At 37.1% G+C, this 16,483-nt stretch overlaps 1 protein-coding gene across 1 annotated transcript; it reads right to left on the reverse strand.

The window, feature by feature from the left end:
* Positions 1-5,650: 5,650 nt before the first annotated feature.
* LOC135706589 (uncharacterized) lies at positions 5,651-16,041 on the reverse strand. The gene is made up of 3 exons (XM_065228242.1): positions 15,952-16,041; positions 15,345-15,877; positions 5,651-5,715 (listed from the first exon to the last, which is right to left on the reverse strand). Exon 2 carries the CDS (start codon positions 15,862-15,864, stop codon positions 15,346-15,348), a length of 519 nt encoding a protein of 172 aa, XP_065084314.1. The 5' UTR covers positions 15,865-15,877; positions 15,952-16,041; the 3' UTR covers positions 5,651-5,715; position 15,345.
* Between the last annotated feature and the right edge of the window lie 442 nt (positions 16,042-16,483).

A 16,483-nucleotide genomic window follows, 5' to 3' on the forward strand; every position in this document is an offset into this window, starting at 1 on the left:
GAGAGAACAATCTTCAACTGGAACGTACTCACCAAATCAATATATCCGCGAGCGCATTCTCGGTGCTTAATTTTCTCTAGTCATTTTTAAACAATTCCTCCTCCAGCGAATCCAACCACACAATAAATAAATATCACTTTTCTTCTTCATGTCACTCTGTGCACAAAAGCAATGCACACCGCAAAAACCTAATAATAGATCAGCGCGGTCGAGTCACACCGTCAACAAAGGGAGCAAGAGCATTCCAGGCACCAAAGCAACAGGGGGGAAACATCAGCACAAATCATTCTAAATCGAGTTATCGCGTCCGGGACACAAAACTATTCAAATGCGAGCACCGAAAAACTACACGGCAGCACAAAGATAGCCCGAGCTCTAAAAAAAAGCACGCAGCGGAGCAAAAACACACAACTGTTCTCGGACGCTTCTCAAAGCGGACTGGATTTGGATGGCCGTTAAGTAAAGGGTGATACGGTCAAAATTTGGTCAAGGGAAAACGCGTGTAAATCGGTGAAATCGTTTATTTAAAAAATCAAATTAAATTTCTTTTTCAAGTTCAATTAGTATAAAATTCAGGAAAAATATTCAGTTAGGCTTCCGCTTTTCCAAATCCGAATTGCCAGGCCTTACGCTTGACCCCTGCCATCAGATTTTGTACAGCCACCTTGTCCACCTTCTTCGCCGCAGAAAGCCAGTTTGCCTTGAACTGCTGCTCGCCCTTAGCAGTTTTTTTGGTCTTCTTTAGGTTCCGCTTGACAATAGCCCAGTATTTCTCAATTGGGCGGAGCTCTGGCGTGTTGAGAGGGTTCTTGTCCTTGGGAACCACCTGCACGTTGTTGGCGGCGTACCACTCCATGACCTTTTTACCGTAATGGCAAGATGCCAAATCCGGCCAAAACAGTACGGAACAACCGTGTTTCTTCAGGAAAGGCAGCAGACGTTTATTCAAACACTCTTTCACGTAAATTTCTTGGTTGACAGTCCCGGAAGCTATGAAAATGCTGCTTTTCAAGCCACAGGTACAGATGGCTTGCCAAACCAGATATTTCTTTGCGAACTTTGACAGTTTCATGTGCTTGAAAACATCTGCATCCTTTCCCCTTCCTTTTGCCGTATAAGCTCCCGGAAGCTGCTTGTAGTCGGCTTTGACGTAGGTTTCGTCGTCCATTACCACGCAGTCAAACTTCGTCAGCATCGTCGTGTACAGCCTCCGGGATCGCGCTTTGGCCGTCGTATTTTGTTTATCATCGCGATTTGGAGTCACTACCTTCTTGTAAGTCGATAGTCCGGCTCGTTTTTTGGCTCGATGCACGGTTGTAGACGATACACCCAGCTTATTTGCGGCATCTTGGAGAGAGAGGTTAGGGTTTCGCTTGAAACTACCGGCAACTCTCTTTGTCGTCTCAGCGGCTTCCGGTTTTCGATTTCCCCCCGATCCAGACTTCCTGGCTGTCGACAAACGTTTCCCAAACACTTTAATTACATTTGTAACGGTTGATTTGGCAACTTTTAGCGATTTTGCCAACTTTGCGTGCGAGTAGCTCGGATTTTCGCGATGCGCGAGCAAAATTTTGATACGCTGCTCTTCTTGCTTGGACAGCATTTTGACAACTGAAGAGTGAATTCCAAAATCAAAATAGGAGCAACATTCTACACACACACACCTTCAAAATGAGGGGTGTTCAGGTTTTTTAAATGCAAAATTGAAAGAAATACGTCAAGTTGATATTGACCAAATTTTGACCGTATCACCCTTTATTCACATATTCCCCCTATTCTGCGAGTCACGTGACTCTCTCTCACCGGTGAGGTGGCAATAGTCACCTCGTGTGAGGTGACTCTCCATTTGATTTGCATGGAGAGTCACCTCACACGAGGTGACAATTGTCACCTCACCGGTGAGAGAGAGTCACGTGACTCGCAGAATAAGGGGGATTGTAATCAATCTAAATCTATTTTTAATGTCCCTGACCTGGTCGGTTTTCGAGACCAATTGGCGATCGGTCTATTTTTGCCGAGAATTTATTGTAGTCCCCCTTAACTTGGATTTTTTCAAAAAAATTGATTTTTTTGCATAAAATGAAAGCTACAAGTGTGTAGAATATGTGGCCAAAAGGATTTTACGATCCGAAACATATTTAGCGAGTTATGGCGCTTTGAGTGAACCTTTGTCATGCGCGCTGAGGGACGCTACAAAAACTTTAAACGCGTTTTTCTCGAAAATATATTTTTTATAACAACTTAGAGCATAGGGCTTGAACAAATGATCCGATTTACAATCGGAAAATTGCGCTTTGAAGGATACTATTTTTTGTATGGCTTATACCTAAAATAAAAAAAAATGTTAGTTACTATTTTTTAAGCAAGGTCAAAGTGAGAAAAAAAGGGGTAAAAAAGCACTAAATTTTCAAATGTCCATAATTTGGTCAATTTTTGTCGGATTTCGTTCTAGTTAGGTATAAGCCATAGGGAATATAGGGAATATAAAAAATACCACAATAAAAAAAATTTCATTTCAGTTCACCACCAGAGGGTGTGCACTCGAAGTTCTGCAGCAAAACCTGACTGACACTCCTCCACGCGAGCCGCCATTTTGTTTTTTTACCTTCAAAAAATTTCCAAGTATTCAGGAATAGTGGACAAATATAATTATCGAAACCGGAAATTCGTATGTCTTTTCATTCTCCTGAAAAAAAATTCCAAAGTTCAACTGTTTTTCAGCCAAATCCAAGTAAACCTCCCCTTAATAGACTGCTATCTCGCTTGGGCTCTCAATACCAGCGTTGCGCGGAATATATATTAAGGACTTTATTTGCTCTGAACAATTTTAACATTACCCTGAGGTTGATCAGACTTATAATTTAATTCTTGACATAATACAACACACAACACCCAGTTGACCAGTAGGCAATTTTATTTTAAAGCAAAATTCACCTGGCTGAAGTGGGAATCAAAGCCTCACATCGTGGTACTCACCAATAGTTTAGCTAAAATACGGGTAACTCTACTATACGCATGACTATTACGAATAATTTTATGCCAAAGAAAAAATTGATTAAATAACTAAAATTTAAGTCTAAAAGCGTCATATTTGAAGTCTCCTGGTTTTGAAATTATTCTAAATTCTGGAATTTAGGTTTCTACTGGGTCCCATATCAATCTGAATTTAGTTGGAACTCTTCACTGGATATCTTCGTCCTTTTTTTCAGAGTTCCATTTGAATCATCCTAGAATTCCATCATATTTCTTTTCTGGATTCTCCTAAAATAATCTTGATAATATTCAAACTGTTTCAGTAACATTCTAAGAGATCTTAGAATTATCCCTGGTATCTCTTAAAAATCACTCTCCGATTCCACAATTCCCTCAAGCTATTAATAATAATTACCAAAAATTGGCATAATTTAGTCTCCCAGAAATTTCGAGAGATTTTCTTTTCTCATAATTCCAATTAAATTTCTTAACATTTGATAAAATGAGTCTCCATAGAAACATTGGGTGGAATTCCATTGAAATTATTCATAAAAAATTTTTAAAATCAATTGAACATTTTTTGATAAAAACGAGAAAAGTAGCTATTCGCTATCAAAGGGACCTCCTTCGAATGGGTGATATCAGTTGCTTAGTCATTTGGATGAATCATTCTCATTTGAGAATCGCTTGATATCATTCAATTGAGTGTAACCTACACATAAACGGAGCTCTGGTCGACATTCCGGCGAACAAGCTAAGCCAACCCGACACCAACCTGACTTCTACTAAACCCCAACCCAATGTTGACTCGACATAAACCCAAAATTAACCCGACAACACGACATTGGGTCAACATCGAACTTAAATTTGCCTTACATTAATTCGACATCGAGTCGACTTGTCTGTTCGGGACCATTATGCTGGGTTTCTTCCATACTCCACTGTCGTATATCAAATGATAGTGAGTGACTCAATTGACAGTGGCGATGAGCTTGGAATGAGAAAGGGGATCTTCAAATTATGGTCATGTGAAAATTCAGAATTGATTGAATGGTTGTATTGGTTCATCTTCAATCGAATGATATGAAAATTAACAGCACTGGTTCGGACCTGAGGGTTCGGCTTCGGTGGTCTTCCAGGCGTTAATGGGCTTACTGTAACATACAAGATAAATACAAAATATTATTATAAGATCTAATGATTTCATAATTTCGAGAAACATTATTTTATAGGAAGTGAGTATAGACCAACCTGGTCTATACAAGGTGTAAAGATCTAGCCCTGACGTATGTGTTGGTAGAGGGAAAAATGTAAACTTTGTGGGAGACGATGGTGACGACGTCATAACACTCGAAAGCTATTTTGCAAAATAAGAAGGAAAACAAATCCTAGCTATTTTTGCATGATGATTTTGCTTGCTTGTATTCTTTTGTAAAGTCGCTGGAAAATATCAGCTGGCGATTTGGTTTTTTTTAGATAACTCCTTACTTGAAAACAGGCAAAAACTCACAAACAGGCTGCTTTTTCATGGTGTGATAATTCAGTAATCAATACATTATCTTAACATTTAGTAGCAGACCATTCATAAATTTTGGTAGCATACATACATTATAAAATCCATGTTAAATTTCCTATGCAAGCGCCGATCGAATCAAACGTTATGACGTCACTACAAGGGTGATTGAGTGAACGAAGGAAACGAATCGTGCGAAGCGGAATGAAAGCCGAATAAAAAACGAAGTGCACCAATACATTCAGGCCTACAATTCCACACCTTGTATAGACCAGGTTGAGTATAGACAACCCTGCCTATAGTCCATTCTATGCGCACGAGTATTGATGGTCCACAAGGATAACAATAACAAACCAACATTTTTGGCTGAAGCGAAAGTGAAGATGACAAACTTCGAACTTGAAAATAGTATTACGCAAGTATGCGTGTTATAAACGTCAGAAAGGTCAATAAGCAAGCAACAGTATAAAAAATCATCAGTTATGAATTATTCTTCTTCTAGCTCCCTGGATGTGCGCAACGGTACCAGACCCCCCGTCAACAGCAAACGCTGACGATACCCTGTAGAACTAACGGTTAAATGATAACGTCACCGGACAACGTCAAGTGAGAAGTCGTTAGCTTGAGTTGTCAGTTATCACTTTCTTTATCATTGTTAAGTTACTACCAAGATCAACACAGAACATACAACACCTTAAAAATTAGTAATTGTTAAAAGTTGGACTATACATTTGTTAATTATAAATATAATTGTAAGTACACTTTGCTTTAAAATAAACACATAATATTAATTGAAACATATCATTTACAAGAACTCAACGAATAAGCATAAACTATTGTTACGACAGACGAATAATTGTTTACGAAGTGGATTAAAATTGTAAGTAACCTAAAATGTGCTAAAAACATGCGTTGAAACTAAAAACTAATAAATTTACAGCTACAAGCTAACTCTAAACAAACAAACATACGAGTTTGCCTTTAAGAGGTCCGAACGACTTCATCGTCTCCGTAACACTGGATATTTACCTTTCTAACACAACCAGACAATTCCTGTGCTTCATTTGAATAATGACGCTTCCTTTCATTTTTATTTGGACATTACGAAAACAAAATCAATGGATTTTTATTTATAATGTTTATTCAGTCAAGTGTTATATATGGTTTATAGGGCACAAAATTAGTCTTTTCTGCATGAGTGGACTCAGAGTGATGTTTGTAGGAAGGAACTGAAAATAGAAAAACAAATCTTAAGCTTCACTTTAGGGTTACAATAAGAAATGCGAAAGATACAAATTTCAAATCTAATCAACATAGTAACCATTACCATTCAAAATAGTTGTTTTCGCCATACATTTTCGGAAAGAGGACTATATTAGAACCACAGACAAACAGACATAACACATTGAATATTTCTCACTGTAAAACATCGTCGCTAAAACATTACCGCCATCTGTTGAATACACTGTGGTGGGCACTACGCTGAACAGATGGCGGTAGTGTGTAAACTTCAAACGCAAGAGAATTGCCATAGGTGGCGGTACTACCAACCACGATACTTTTAAATTGTCCGTTAAATGCTTGTTCGATGAACAACTTGCAAGTGTTATGTCTGTTTGTCTGTGTTAGAACCTATTTACTTATGGTTTGAGAATTTTAATGGTAATGGTTATGGTAGTCAGTAAGGTTCATAGATGGTTTTGTAGATTCTATAACATTCCCCAGAAAACCATTCCCTAGAATTCCATTCCCCAGAATGCATCATTCCCCAGAATGCATCATTCCCCAGAAAAGATGATGAAATCAGTAATTTATCACTTTTTTTGGTTATTTGATATTATATTTCACTTTTATATTACAGAATAGCTTTATATAGGGGAAATGACGGCTTCGGCATGCCAGACTATTTTCGGCAACCCAAAATGAAACACTATTTTCACTAGATTTTCTTACGAAAACGCTTCGCTGAATGCATGCAAACGATTCTTTATGCTTTCAGCTTCAATTTGACTATATTTTTACCACTGAGAAAAAGCAATCTAGCAAGCTTTTCTTGAAATGAAACGCACGCACTACAAATTGTAGCTGATTTCGAGTTGCCGATAATAGAACAGCAGATTTACATGCAGTTCAAATGGAACGGTTGCCGAAGAAAAACTGGTTGCCGACAATACTCGCTCTCACTAGAGAAGATTGGAGCTTTGTAAAAGCGTTTCAAAACAGTTTTTGACAATTCTTTCGACTGAAATTGTTAGAGCAGCTGGCAGCAAGAGATTGTAAACAAACCAATACCACAAACGAAGTGACAGACGGAGCGGCTCGAAAACTTTGGTGACTAACCTGCTATTTCAGTTTTTCAGTGTACCTCATGGCAACACCACTACTACTGGATTGTACCACATGGCAACACTGCTACTGGATTGTACTAGCATTTTCACCAAATGTATTAGAATGTTTTGTTTCTATCTCTTTCACTCTACTCAAAACTGAAATGCATAAAAAAATGACAAAATGATACCAACAATCAATACGAAACTAACGATTTTAAATTGGCTCACCACTTTAGTAGCCTATTGGTCCCAAGCAAACGATTAACGTACCCTATTCTAGTTGAAATTCTATTACTACACTATGTTTGTTTTGATTCGCTATGAAAGTTTGACAGATAACATCAGGGGTGTGTGGATTCATGCAGAACATGCAGGGGTGAGTGAAAAAGCGTGGGACTGCTTGGGACCGTTGTTCTGGTACTGAGTGAGCCAAAAATAATAATGATTTTCTTCGGGACCCAGTTGTCTTAGAGTTACCTCTATTACACGGTAATCACAACAAACTCTCTTATGACTATAAAGTACGCTCTTTCTTTGGAAAATGGGACTACCCAATAAAGGAGTATACTGTTTTTACTCTCTTTTGCGTAAATTGAATGTACGTCAGAATCTGCATACTTTTTACACCACATAGTAAACTTAAAAATGCGTAGTTTTGACACCCCGAACAAAGTATAAATGCGTAATTTATACTCCCACATGCATAGATAAATGCATAGTTTTTACATTGAAAAAAAAATATACCTACGATAAAACAAATTTTGTATTTCAAGTTCGTTTCAAATATTGAATGAAAATGCATAAGAATTTGAACAGTAATATTTATTTATTTATTTATTTAATTAAATGGAATAAATCCTTTCTAGATTTTATTCGCATCAATCGTCAAAACACTTACACCAATCCATCGAATCAGCGGTGCTGCCAACTCCTCCTCGACTCCCAATGGCATCACATTTGGCGGTTTTTTAACGCCTTTTCTGGACAGTTGTCCCATGATTCGGAGGCATCCGCAGACATGATCTACATTTAGATGAAAATTAAATTTAACACGTAATGAATACTCGATGTCCTTTTTTATTCGATTATAAATTTGTATTTGGTTAACAATAAAAGTAAATGCTTTAATTACCTGCCAGTGTCGTGAATACGTCCTGTTCCAAAGTGGACAATTCCTCCCTTTTTCCGCTGACCCACCGCAGAAATAATCCGGGACCGGGAACTGAATTCAAACGCTGCTTTTCCAATGAAAGCTGTTTTGAAAATGGCGGCACGTCGCGGCATAAATTTTCTTTTCTCAGCGGGGACTACTTTTTACACATTTTTGTTCGTCGTTGACATACTCGGAAATGCATAAAAAGTACTCTTCATTTATAACTAAAATCTAAACATTTTTTGACGTATAAACCGTATTCTCGAAAATGTGTAAAACATAGTCATAAAAGGAGTATTCTAGAATTACCGTGTATGATGATACTCTCTTTGCACACTGTCAAAGAATCATTATACACAAAATCAACTTTGTTCAAATCAAAACAAAAAAAACTAACCCATCTGGTGGATGATGGCACAAGCTTCCAAGAAAATTCTATTACAGTGAACCACATTATTTTAATGGATTTCTTCGCCAGTTAGTCGTCTGTCACTTCGTTTGTGCCAATACTGCATATGTGTGCGTTCCTTAGATAAAAAGGCTATAGAAAGAAGGTCGCTGCTTAGGTTGCCGAGAATACGTGAATTCCCCTACATATTTTATTTATTACTTTTATGGAACTATGTATTTATCAATTCCAAACCATTTTATAGCTCTTTAGAAAATGACAACCTTCAAGTTTTCGAGCACTTCGTTCATCATTTAAAAAGTCAAAGGGTCTTATGCAATCCAATTCAACCAGTCGGAAACTGTTAAACCTTATCGAAGAATTATTGTTCGACCTGAGTTGAAGAATTTCCCGTGATGGATTAAAAAATCAGTGCATGAAACGTTGAACTACCGATAACAAATTTATAACATTATTCCACACGTTATTATCCCGAATGGGCATTACCCCGAATCCCTTGCGAAAAACTATTGATTATATGAAGAGCTTTGAGTGGGTTGGTTTATTTCCTTTAAATTCCGTTATAATTGCTTATCTTTTGACAGATACGCGTATTTCGTCTACTACTTGCAGTGTTGCAGACTTCATCAGTGCCAAGTACTCAACACCACTTAGTACTTGGCACTGATGAGGTTTGCAAGTAGTAGAAGAAATACGCGTATCTGTCAAAAGATAAGCAACGGAATTTAAAGGAAATAAACCAACCCACTCAAAGCTCTTCATAAAGGGATTCCGTTAAGAGTTTCGACAAATTTAAAGGATTTATTGATTATATATTTTCCTTATAAATTAAAAGAAGGGAATATTCCCTTCTTTATCGTATATCCAAAGAATTAATTATTTCCTTTTGTTATATTTTCAAAGAAGGGAATATTCCCTTCTTTATCATATATATTTAACGAATTAATTATGTTCTCTTGTATATATTAAAAGAAGGGAATATTCCCTTCTTAATCGTTTATCTAAAGAATTAATTATTTCATTTTGTTATATTTTCAAAGAAGGGAATATTCCCTTCTTTATCATATATTTAACGAATTAATTATGTTCTCTTTCGTATATTAAAAGAAGGGAATATTCCCTTCTTTATCGTATATCCAAAGAATTAATTATTTCCTTTTCTTATATTTTCGAATAAAGGAAAACCCCTTGATCCATTAAGAAGTTTTTCTATTCTTTTTATGTGTGTCTCATCTTCTATCCCTCACCCAGCCGGGGGCGTTGGACAAGTAGAACTGCGAATAACTTGATCAAATCTCATGCTCCGTAATGGTGCCCTTTATGTTGTGAAAACTAGTACTTCAAAAAGGATAACTTTTGAGGCAAGACAGGGTGTCCTCAACAAGTTAAGGGAACAGGATGCACTAGATGTCCACAACAGGTACAGCAAAACATCACATAGACGCCCTTATTCGCACTAACTACTCAGGGGATAGAAGGTCAAGAAGAGCCACCGCCGCCAACTAAAGCTTGAACCGGGTACCTGGGACTCCCACGATATACCCGCGGCAATGGTCAGCAGACGATGCCCTGTGCGTATTTATTATGTAATATGTTTTATTTGAATACACAAAATGTTTGAAGCCATGCGTCATCTAAACCATAATTTGCATCACCACAAATACACTTGTCAACAATCTTCAACTGGAACGTACTCACCAAATCACTTCACCCGGGAGCGTATTCCCGATGCTTCCACGCATATTTTTCTCTAGTCATCTCTAAACAATTCCTTCTCCAGCGACTCCAACCACACAACAACCTATCACTTTTCTTCGCTTTTTTTTCAAGTCACTCCGTGCACAAAAGCAATGAACATTGCAAAACCCTAACAATAGATCAGCGCCGTTGTCATCACCGCGTAAATAAACTGAAATTTAAAGTTTTCACTCGCGATGCCACAAATTTCTGGTCCGGGAGAAAAAATCGAACCACGCAGATAGCGCAAAATCTTCTGATGCTTGCCTTCAGTCCTCAAAAAAAAAACTCTGATCATTCAATAATGTGTGCATTTGCGACATCGACGCTCACACACATTACCACACATTATCCCTATGCGATAAAGGCACTGCGCAACCAAACGAAAAAAAAAACATGGCGGATCGTAAATCGAACTGAAGAAAAGTACACGAATTATGATCGGAAAGCACTGATTTTCTCAAAAACTTCAGCGTCCTATGCATTCCTAGGTGGAAAACTATCACTTATCGCCTATTTAACTATTTAATTCCGACATTAACACTCAAAATGAGATCAACAACATCGGATTCACGTAAAACAACAACCGACCGCGAAACCACAAACGAAGTGACAGCCCGCATAAACGCGAACCATAAATTGACCTTACCTAAAATGGTTAAAAATTGTTTATAATCCCTGCTAAACTTTAACTGAAATGGTTATGGAACTTTACATGAACGTTTAATGATAAAGTTTCAACCTTATGTATTATCGTTTTTTGGAACTGGACCTTACAAATAATGGGTTGTTAAGAACCATTACCATTCCAAATTCTTGTTTTCTCCATACGTTTTCAGAAAGAGAACTTTATAAGAACGTTTTTGCTTATGATTTGAGAACATTAATGGTAATGGTTATGGTAGTCAGTAAGGTCCATTAATGGTTTTGTATTATCGCTCAACTTTACGTGGAATATATCGTGAATTGGTAATCAGTAAATTACAGGCAACCAATTCGCGATATATTCCACATAAAGTTGATCGATGTTTCAAAACCATTCGTGGACCTTACTGACTATCATAACCATTACCATTAAAGTTCTCAAACCATAAGTTAAAAGGTTCTAATATAGTTCTCTTTCCGAAAATGTATGGAGAAAACAAGAATTTGGAACGGTAATGGTTCTTAACAACCCGTTATTTGTAAGGTCCAGTTCCAAAAAACCATAATACATAAGGTTGAAACTTTATCATTAAACGTTCATGTAAAGTTCCATAACCATTTCAGTTAAAGTTTAGCAGGGATTATAAACAATTTTTAACCATTTTAGGTAAGGTCAATTTATGGTTCGCGTTTATGCGGGAGACGGAGCGGCTCGAAAACTTTGGTGACTAACCTGCTATTGTAATTTTTCAGTGTACCACATGGCAACACCACCACTACTGGATTGAACCACATGGCAACACTACTACTGGATTGAACTAGCATTTTCACCGAATGTACTAGAATGTTTTGGTTCTATCTCTTTCACTCAGCTAGGTGGCATCCCTATCTTGTTTGCCTTGCCTTGAAAAGAGCTAACATCGCTGCGGGCCCGCGAATTCTCGCGTCACTTTTCAAATAGACCAATGTAACATATCCACCATTTTGAGAAAATCGAAGTTAAAGTTCGACAGATTATTATTTTTACTGTTTAAAAACTATACATTTTGCAATACTATTTTTAATGTAGTCAGTGTCTTATAACTTTGAAAAATCAAAAGAAACGGTAAAATCACAATTTTACTTTGAATTTCATGCTACAACATAGAAAAAACCACATAGGACGTTTTGACAAGTCGAGTTGTACATCGGACATGTTACATTGGACGATTTTTCTCAATGACATAATCAATGAGTGTTACATTGGACGTTTTGTCTACATGATACTAGATTCTCTTTCACAGATTTCAGAGTATAGTACCTAACTTTAGATTGGCCCCGCCTTTGGAAAATGAGCACCAATCATGTAAGGCAGTCCGAATGACCGAAGTAACAGTCATATACCCATCATTTCAAACTGTACATTGGACAATTTTTGATCAATGATTATCTTAAATAAATGAAAGTAAATTTGGATGGATGTTTTTGTATCACATACAATGATAGAAGAGCAATAGTTTGTATCGCTTAGCTCGATTTGTTTACATTTGTTACATTGGTCTATTTGAAAAGTGACGCGAGAATTGTGGGCCCCACTGACAGCTCATAATTTGTAAACAAATAGAAGATTCAATCCAGAATTTCAAAAAAGGCGTGACTGATATTATGGATATTCTTAATATTTTTGCTTACATTTTGCGAAAAATAAACTTAGGACTCATAAAATATTATTTTCTGATTTTCTACCACGAAGTCAACCATTTATATGGCATAAAAGGGAAAATAATTTCATTTGATAAAAATAAGACAATTCAGTCACGCCATTTTTGCAGTTCACACTGGAATTGTGACGTTTCAGATGTTGGTTTCAATAACATGGCGGCATGCCACCCAGCTGCTTTCACGCTAACTTGAAAGTACCCATTAATGAAAGTAGCCCATTTTGAAGAAAAGTGGCTTAACTCATTAAATGAGTAAATTTTTTACCCATTAATGAGTATCTGTTACCCATTAATGAGTAATTGTTAATCATTAATGGGTAACAGATACTCATTAATGGGTAAAATTGTTTAATCATTAATGAGTTAAGCCACTTTTCTTCAAAATGGGTCTTTTTTTACTCATTAATGAGTACTTTCAAGTTAGCGTGTTCACTCTACTCAAAACTGAAATGCATAAAAAATACAAATGCACAAAATAGAGATTACTAAAGTATGATTGTGTAAGTGATTTGTATTCATCGGGAAAATTTTCCGCTATGAAGTTTTTTTTTCCCGATGAAAACATTTTGCGTATACGTATACGTGACGCACACTACGTACGACAAACGTCAGCAATCTCTATGATACGCACTCTTTGCACACTGTTAAAGAATCATTGTACACAAAATCAACTTTGTTCAAATCAAAACAAAAAAACTAACCCATCTGGTGGATGATGGCACAAGCTTCCAAGAAAATTCTATTACAGTGAACCACATTATTTTAATGGGTTTCTTCGCCAGTTAGTCGTCTGTAACTTCGTTTGTGGCGAAACCGTCACCCATTCCTGCCAAGTTTTTCTGTTCTTTTTATGTGCGCGAAAGAAGATTCCATGATGAAAAACAACCCAAAATTAAGTACTTTTCCCTCAATTCCGGGGTTCAGCCCAATAACCCAAATTTGAGTAAATCGCATATAGTAGTTTCCATTTAAGAGGCAACTAACCATCACTCGATTTTCTTTTGCTTCTTCTTCTTCTTGTAATCCTAAATCATCACTTTCTAAAAGTATTGGTAAAATTCGTTGGTAGCGTGCGTCGCCGTGCCAAAACAGTCAATGAATCGTATATATCAACTGGTATGGTGAGCAAAATCTGCCGTCTCTTTTATTCTTTTACTTATCAATACAACAGCAAATGTGACGTCACACATGCACGTGTATAAGAATGTCGTAGACAAAACATTCACACTGCCAGACTACGGTGTATGACATTTCGTTTACACCCCTGAGCGGGAAAGCAAATAACATGCTACATGCAATGCTGCCATCTCCCCTGTTTGTGTTTAATTCAATCTTTGTTTACCTTTGTAATTGGAACGTTTAAGTTCCAAAAAAGGACCTTTTATTTTTATTCATTCAGTTTTTGATATTTATTCGCCATTAAAAACATCCACTCATCTAAGTTATTGGGTTAAACTTCGTATTGGCATGTTTAAAAAAAATTATATTCAATGCTAGAGGTAATACATCTGGCAACGCTTGATCTAATGATTCTTCTACGTTCGCTAGCAAAGAAGTGGAAACGAAGTGATTTTCTTAGTGTTTTGTTTTGTTCACCAAGAGATTTGACTTCCAGTTTTAATAAATTTAGTGTATACGATTACGTGAAATTGTGGAATGCTATGAAGAACACAAGTAAGTAAATGCAGTGATAGTGTTTTACCCAGAAAATATACGATGTAAAATCATGAAATACTTGCTTTAAATTTTCGGATGGCTTGTGTGTGAATGTATGTGTATATTAATGATGATGATTGAAGAAGATTTCAAAAACAAGAAGAATCCCAATTGATTGACTGTGTCTTGAACCTTAACACCAGCAAAAAAAATTACCTACTCTTAAGTATATTCTACCCAAAATTAAGTTTAATTCACGCAAATTTGAGAATATGCAATTTACTCAAAAGTAGCTTATTGGGCTGAACTATATCGTTGGGTCGAATCTCTTGTTCCTTTTTTGACAACAATAACGAGTGCAAGTGAGAGGCTGAAGTCAATATTAAGTAAGAAGAACTCAAATTTTGGGTAGTATTTTTTCTCCGTGTAGGTTCTGCAGCGTGACGTCACAAATGAACTCAGTGTTAAACGGCTGAACCTTTTTGACAGTTCAGTGGTACTGTTTACAAGGACTTAGTCGTTTTTTCGAAAAAATATATTTTAAAATTTCCGAATTTTAACTTGAAAATTGTTGAGGAAATGCGTGGTGAAAGGATGTTGCTCGTGGACATTGCAAAAGTGTGGTTTACAGCTCACTGCAATCTGAAAAATGATCCAGAAAATCTACCCAAGAAAAAATCGACTAAGTCCACGTAAACAGTACCACTAAACTGTCATCAGATTGAGGTTAACCCCGACGGTGCAAAACCTAATTAGGTTTTGCACCGTCGGGGTTAACCTCAATCTGATGACAGTTTAGTGGTACTGTTTACGTGGACTTAGCCGATTTTTTCTTGGGTGGATTTTCTCGATAATTTTTCAGACTGCAGTGAGATGTAAACCACATTTCTGCAATGTTCACGAGCAAAATCCTTGCAACGCGCTGTTCCTCGACAATTTTCAAGTTAAAATTCGGAAATCTTAGAATTTTTTTTTTCGAAAAAACGACTAAGTGCTTGTAAACAGTACCACTGAACTGTCAAAAAGGTTCAGCCGTTTAACACTGAGTTCATTCGTGACGTCACGCTGCAGTACCTAATAAACAAAGCAGAAATTCATATGAGAATAAACTGCCAGTTAGGTTCTGCAGCGTGACGTCACGAATGAACTCAGTGTTACTCGACAGTTAACCAAAAAACTGAAGATAATAACCCACCTTTTGACTACCTACTGTAAGACTAAAACTTACCTCAGCACATCTTCTTCATGAGGCTCATCAGAATCTTCTCTCGATTCGCACGTTTCTTCCGACTGACCTCCATTACATCCTGGAGCTTTTCCTTGATCTGTCCCCTTCTGACAAGCACCTTGGCCTTTAGGTGCTGGTGCTTTTCCACCGTTTTGGCACATTCCCCCACATTCTCATCAATTTTTTGCAGACGCTCCATAAACTGATCAGCCTTATAGTGGCACTTGGCAGCGAATTGATACTTATCGTCACCGATTGCTTCCTGTAGGTTTCCCAGGCTTGAATCCATCACGGCCATACTGGTTGTGAGAAAGTCCTTCCGATTGCCACCAACCCTACTTGGGACCAAACTTGGATCGTTCGTTCCATCATCACCTTCCACGAACGTCGTGTACCGCGTCGAACGAGTCACCTCTATCATTTTCCGGATGCGCCGTTTGTTATCCTCCGAAGTGCAAGAAAGTTCGTCTGAACCGGAAGAGTGCTGAACATTGAACGTGCGATGGTTTACCTCGGCCATTGCGGATAGGGATCTGTAATAATAGGTTACAGAATCCATAATTTGAATAAGAACTGTACTTTGATGATTGTAATTATTAAATTTTACATTTTTTTCAAATCAGATTTCAATCAGATGGCACGAAATGATAATCAGAAAAAAAAATCTATGTCACCATAGAAACCAGCTCAGAAAGTGAGTCACTGTTACTCAGTTGTCAGCAGTGTTGCCAAGAGTGTTTCAAAGGTTTCAAATGCTAACCAAAAAAAACTGGAATAAAACCTACACTGTACCAAACCATCGTCCTCTGTTCGAATGAAACCTCAGACAATTGGGTTCTTTAATTTTGAAAAATGTATAGTTTTTTATACATCATCTGAAAAAGCTTCGTTTTTGGAGCACAGCGATATTTTTTTCGAATCCACACACTTTCATCTCGATTTTTAAATCAAGATTTAAAGCAAAATAATAACTTCACTGTTTGACACTAAACTAACAAACTGACAGCTCGCTCCCATACAAAGTGACACCGAGGGGCGCTAATAAGGTGATTTTTGCAAACGTAATCGTACTTATTTAAAATAGTTCCAGTGTACCAAAATTGATGAAATTTTGGGTTTGGGTTCCATTTTTAATGCAG

The sequence above is a fragment of the Ochlerotatus camptorhynchus genome, unplaced genomic scaffold, assembly GCF_037179485.1.
Source record: "Ochlerotatus camptorhynchus isolate MF236.1 unplaced genomic scaffold, CSIRO-AGI_Acam_v1.1 ptg000284l, whole genome shotgun sequence".
NCBI lineage: Eukaryota > Metazoa > Arthropoda > Insecta > Diptera > Culicidae > Ochlerotatus > Ochlerotatus camptorhynchus.

Bases quoted from the DNA above. Each gene is read 5' to 3' on its own strand.
- LOC135706589 (XM_065228242.1), bottom strand. From the start codon at position 15,864: ATGGCCGAGGTAAACCATCGCACGTTCAATGTTCAGCACTCTTCCGGT.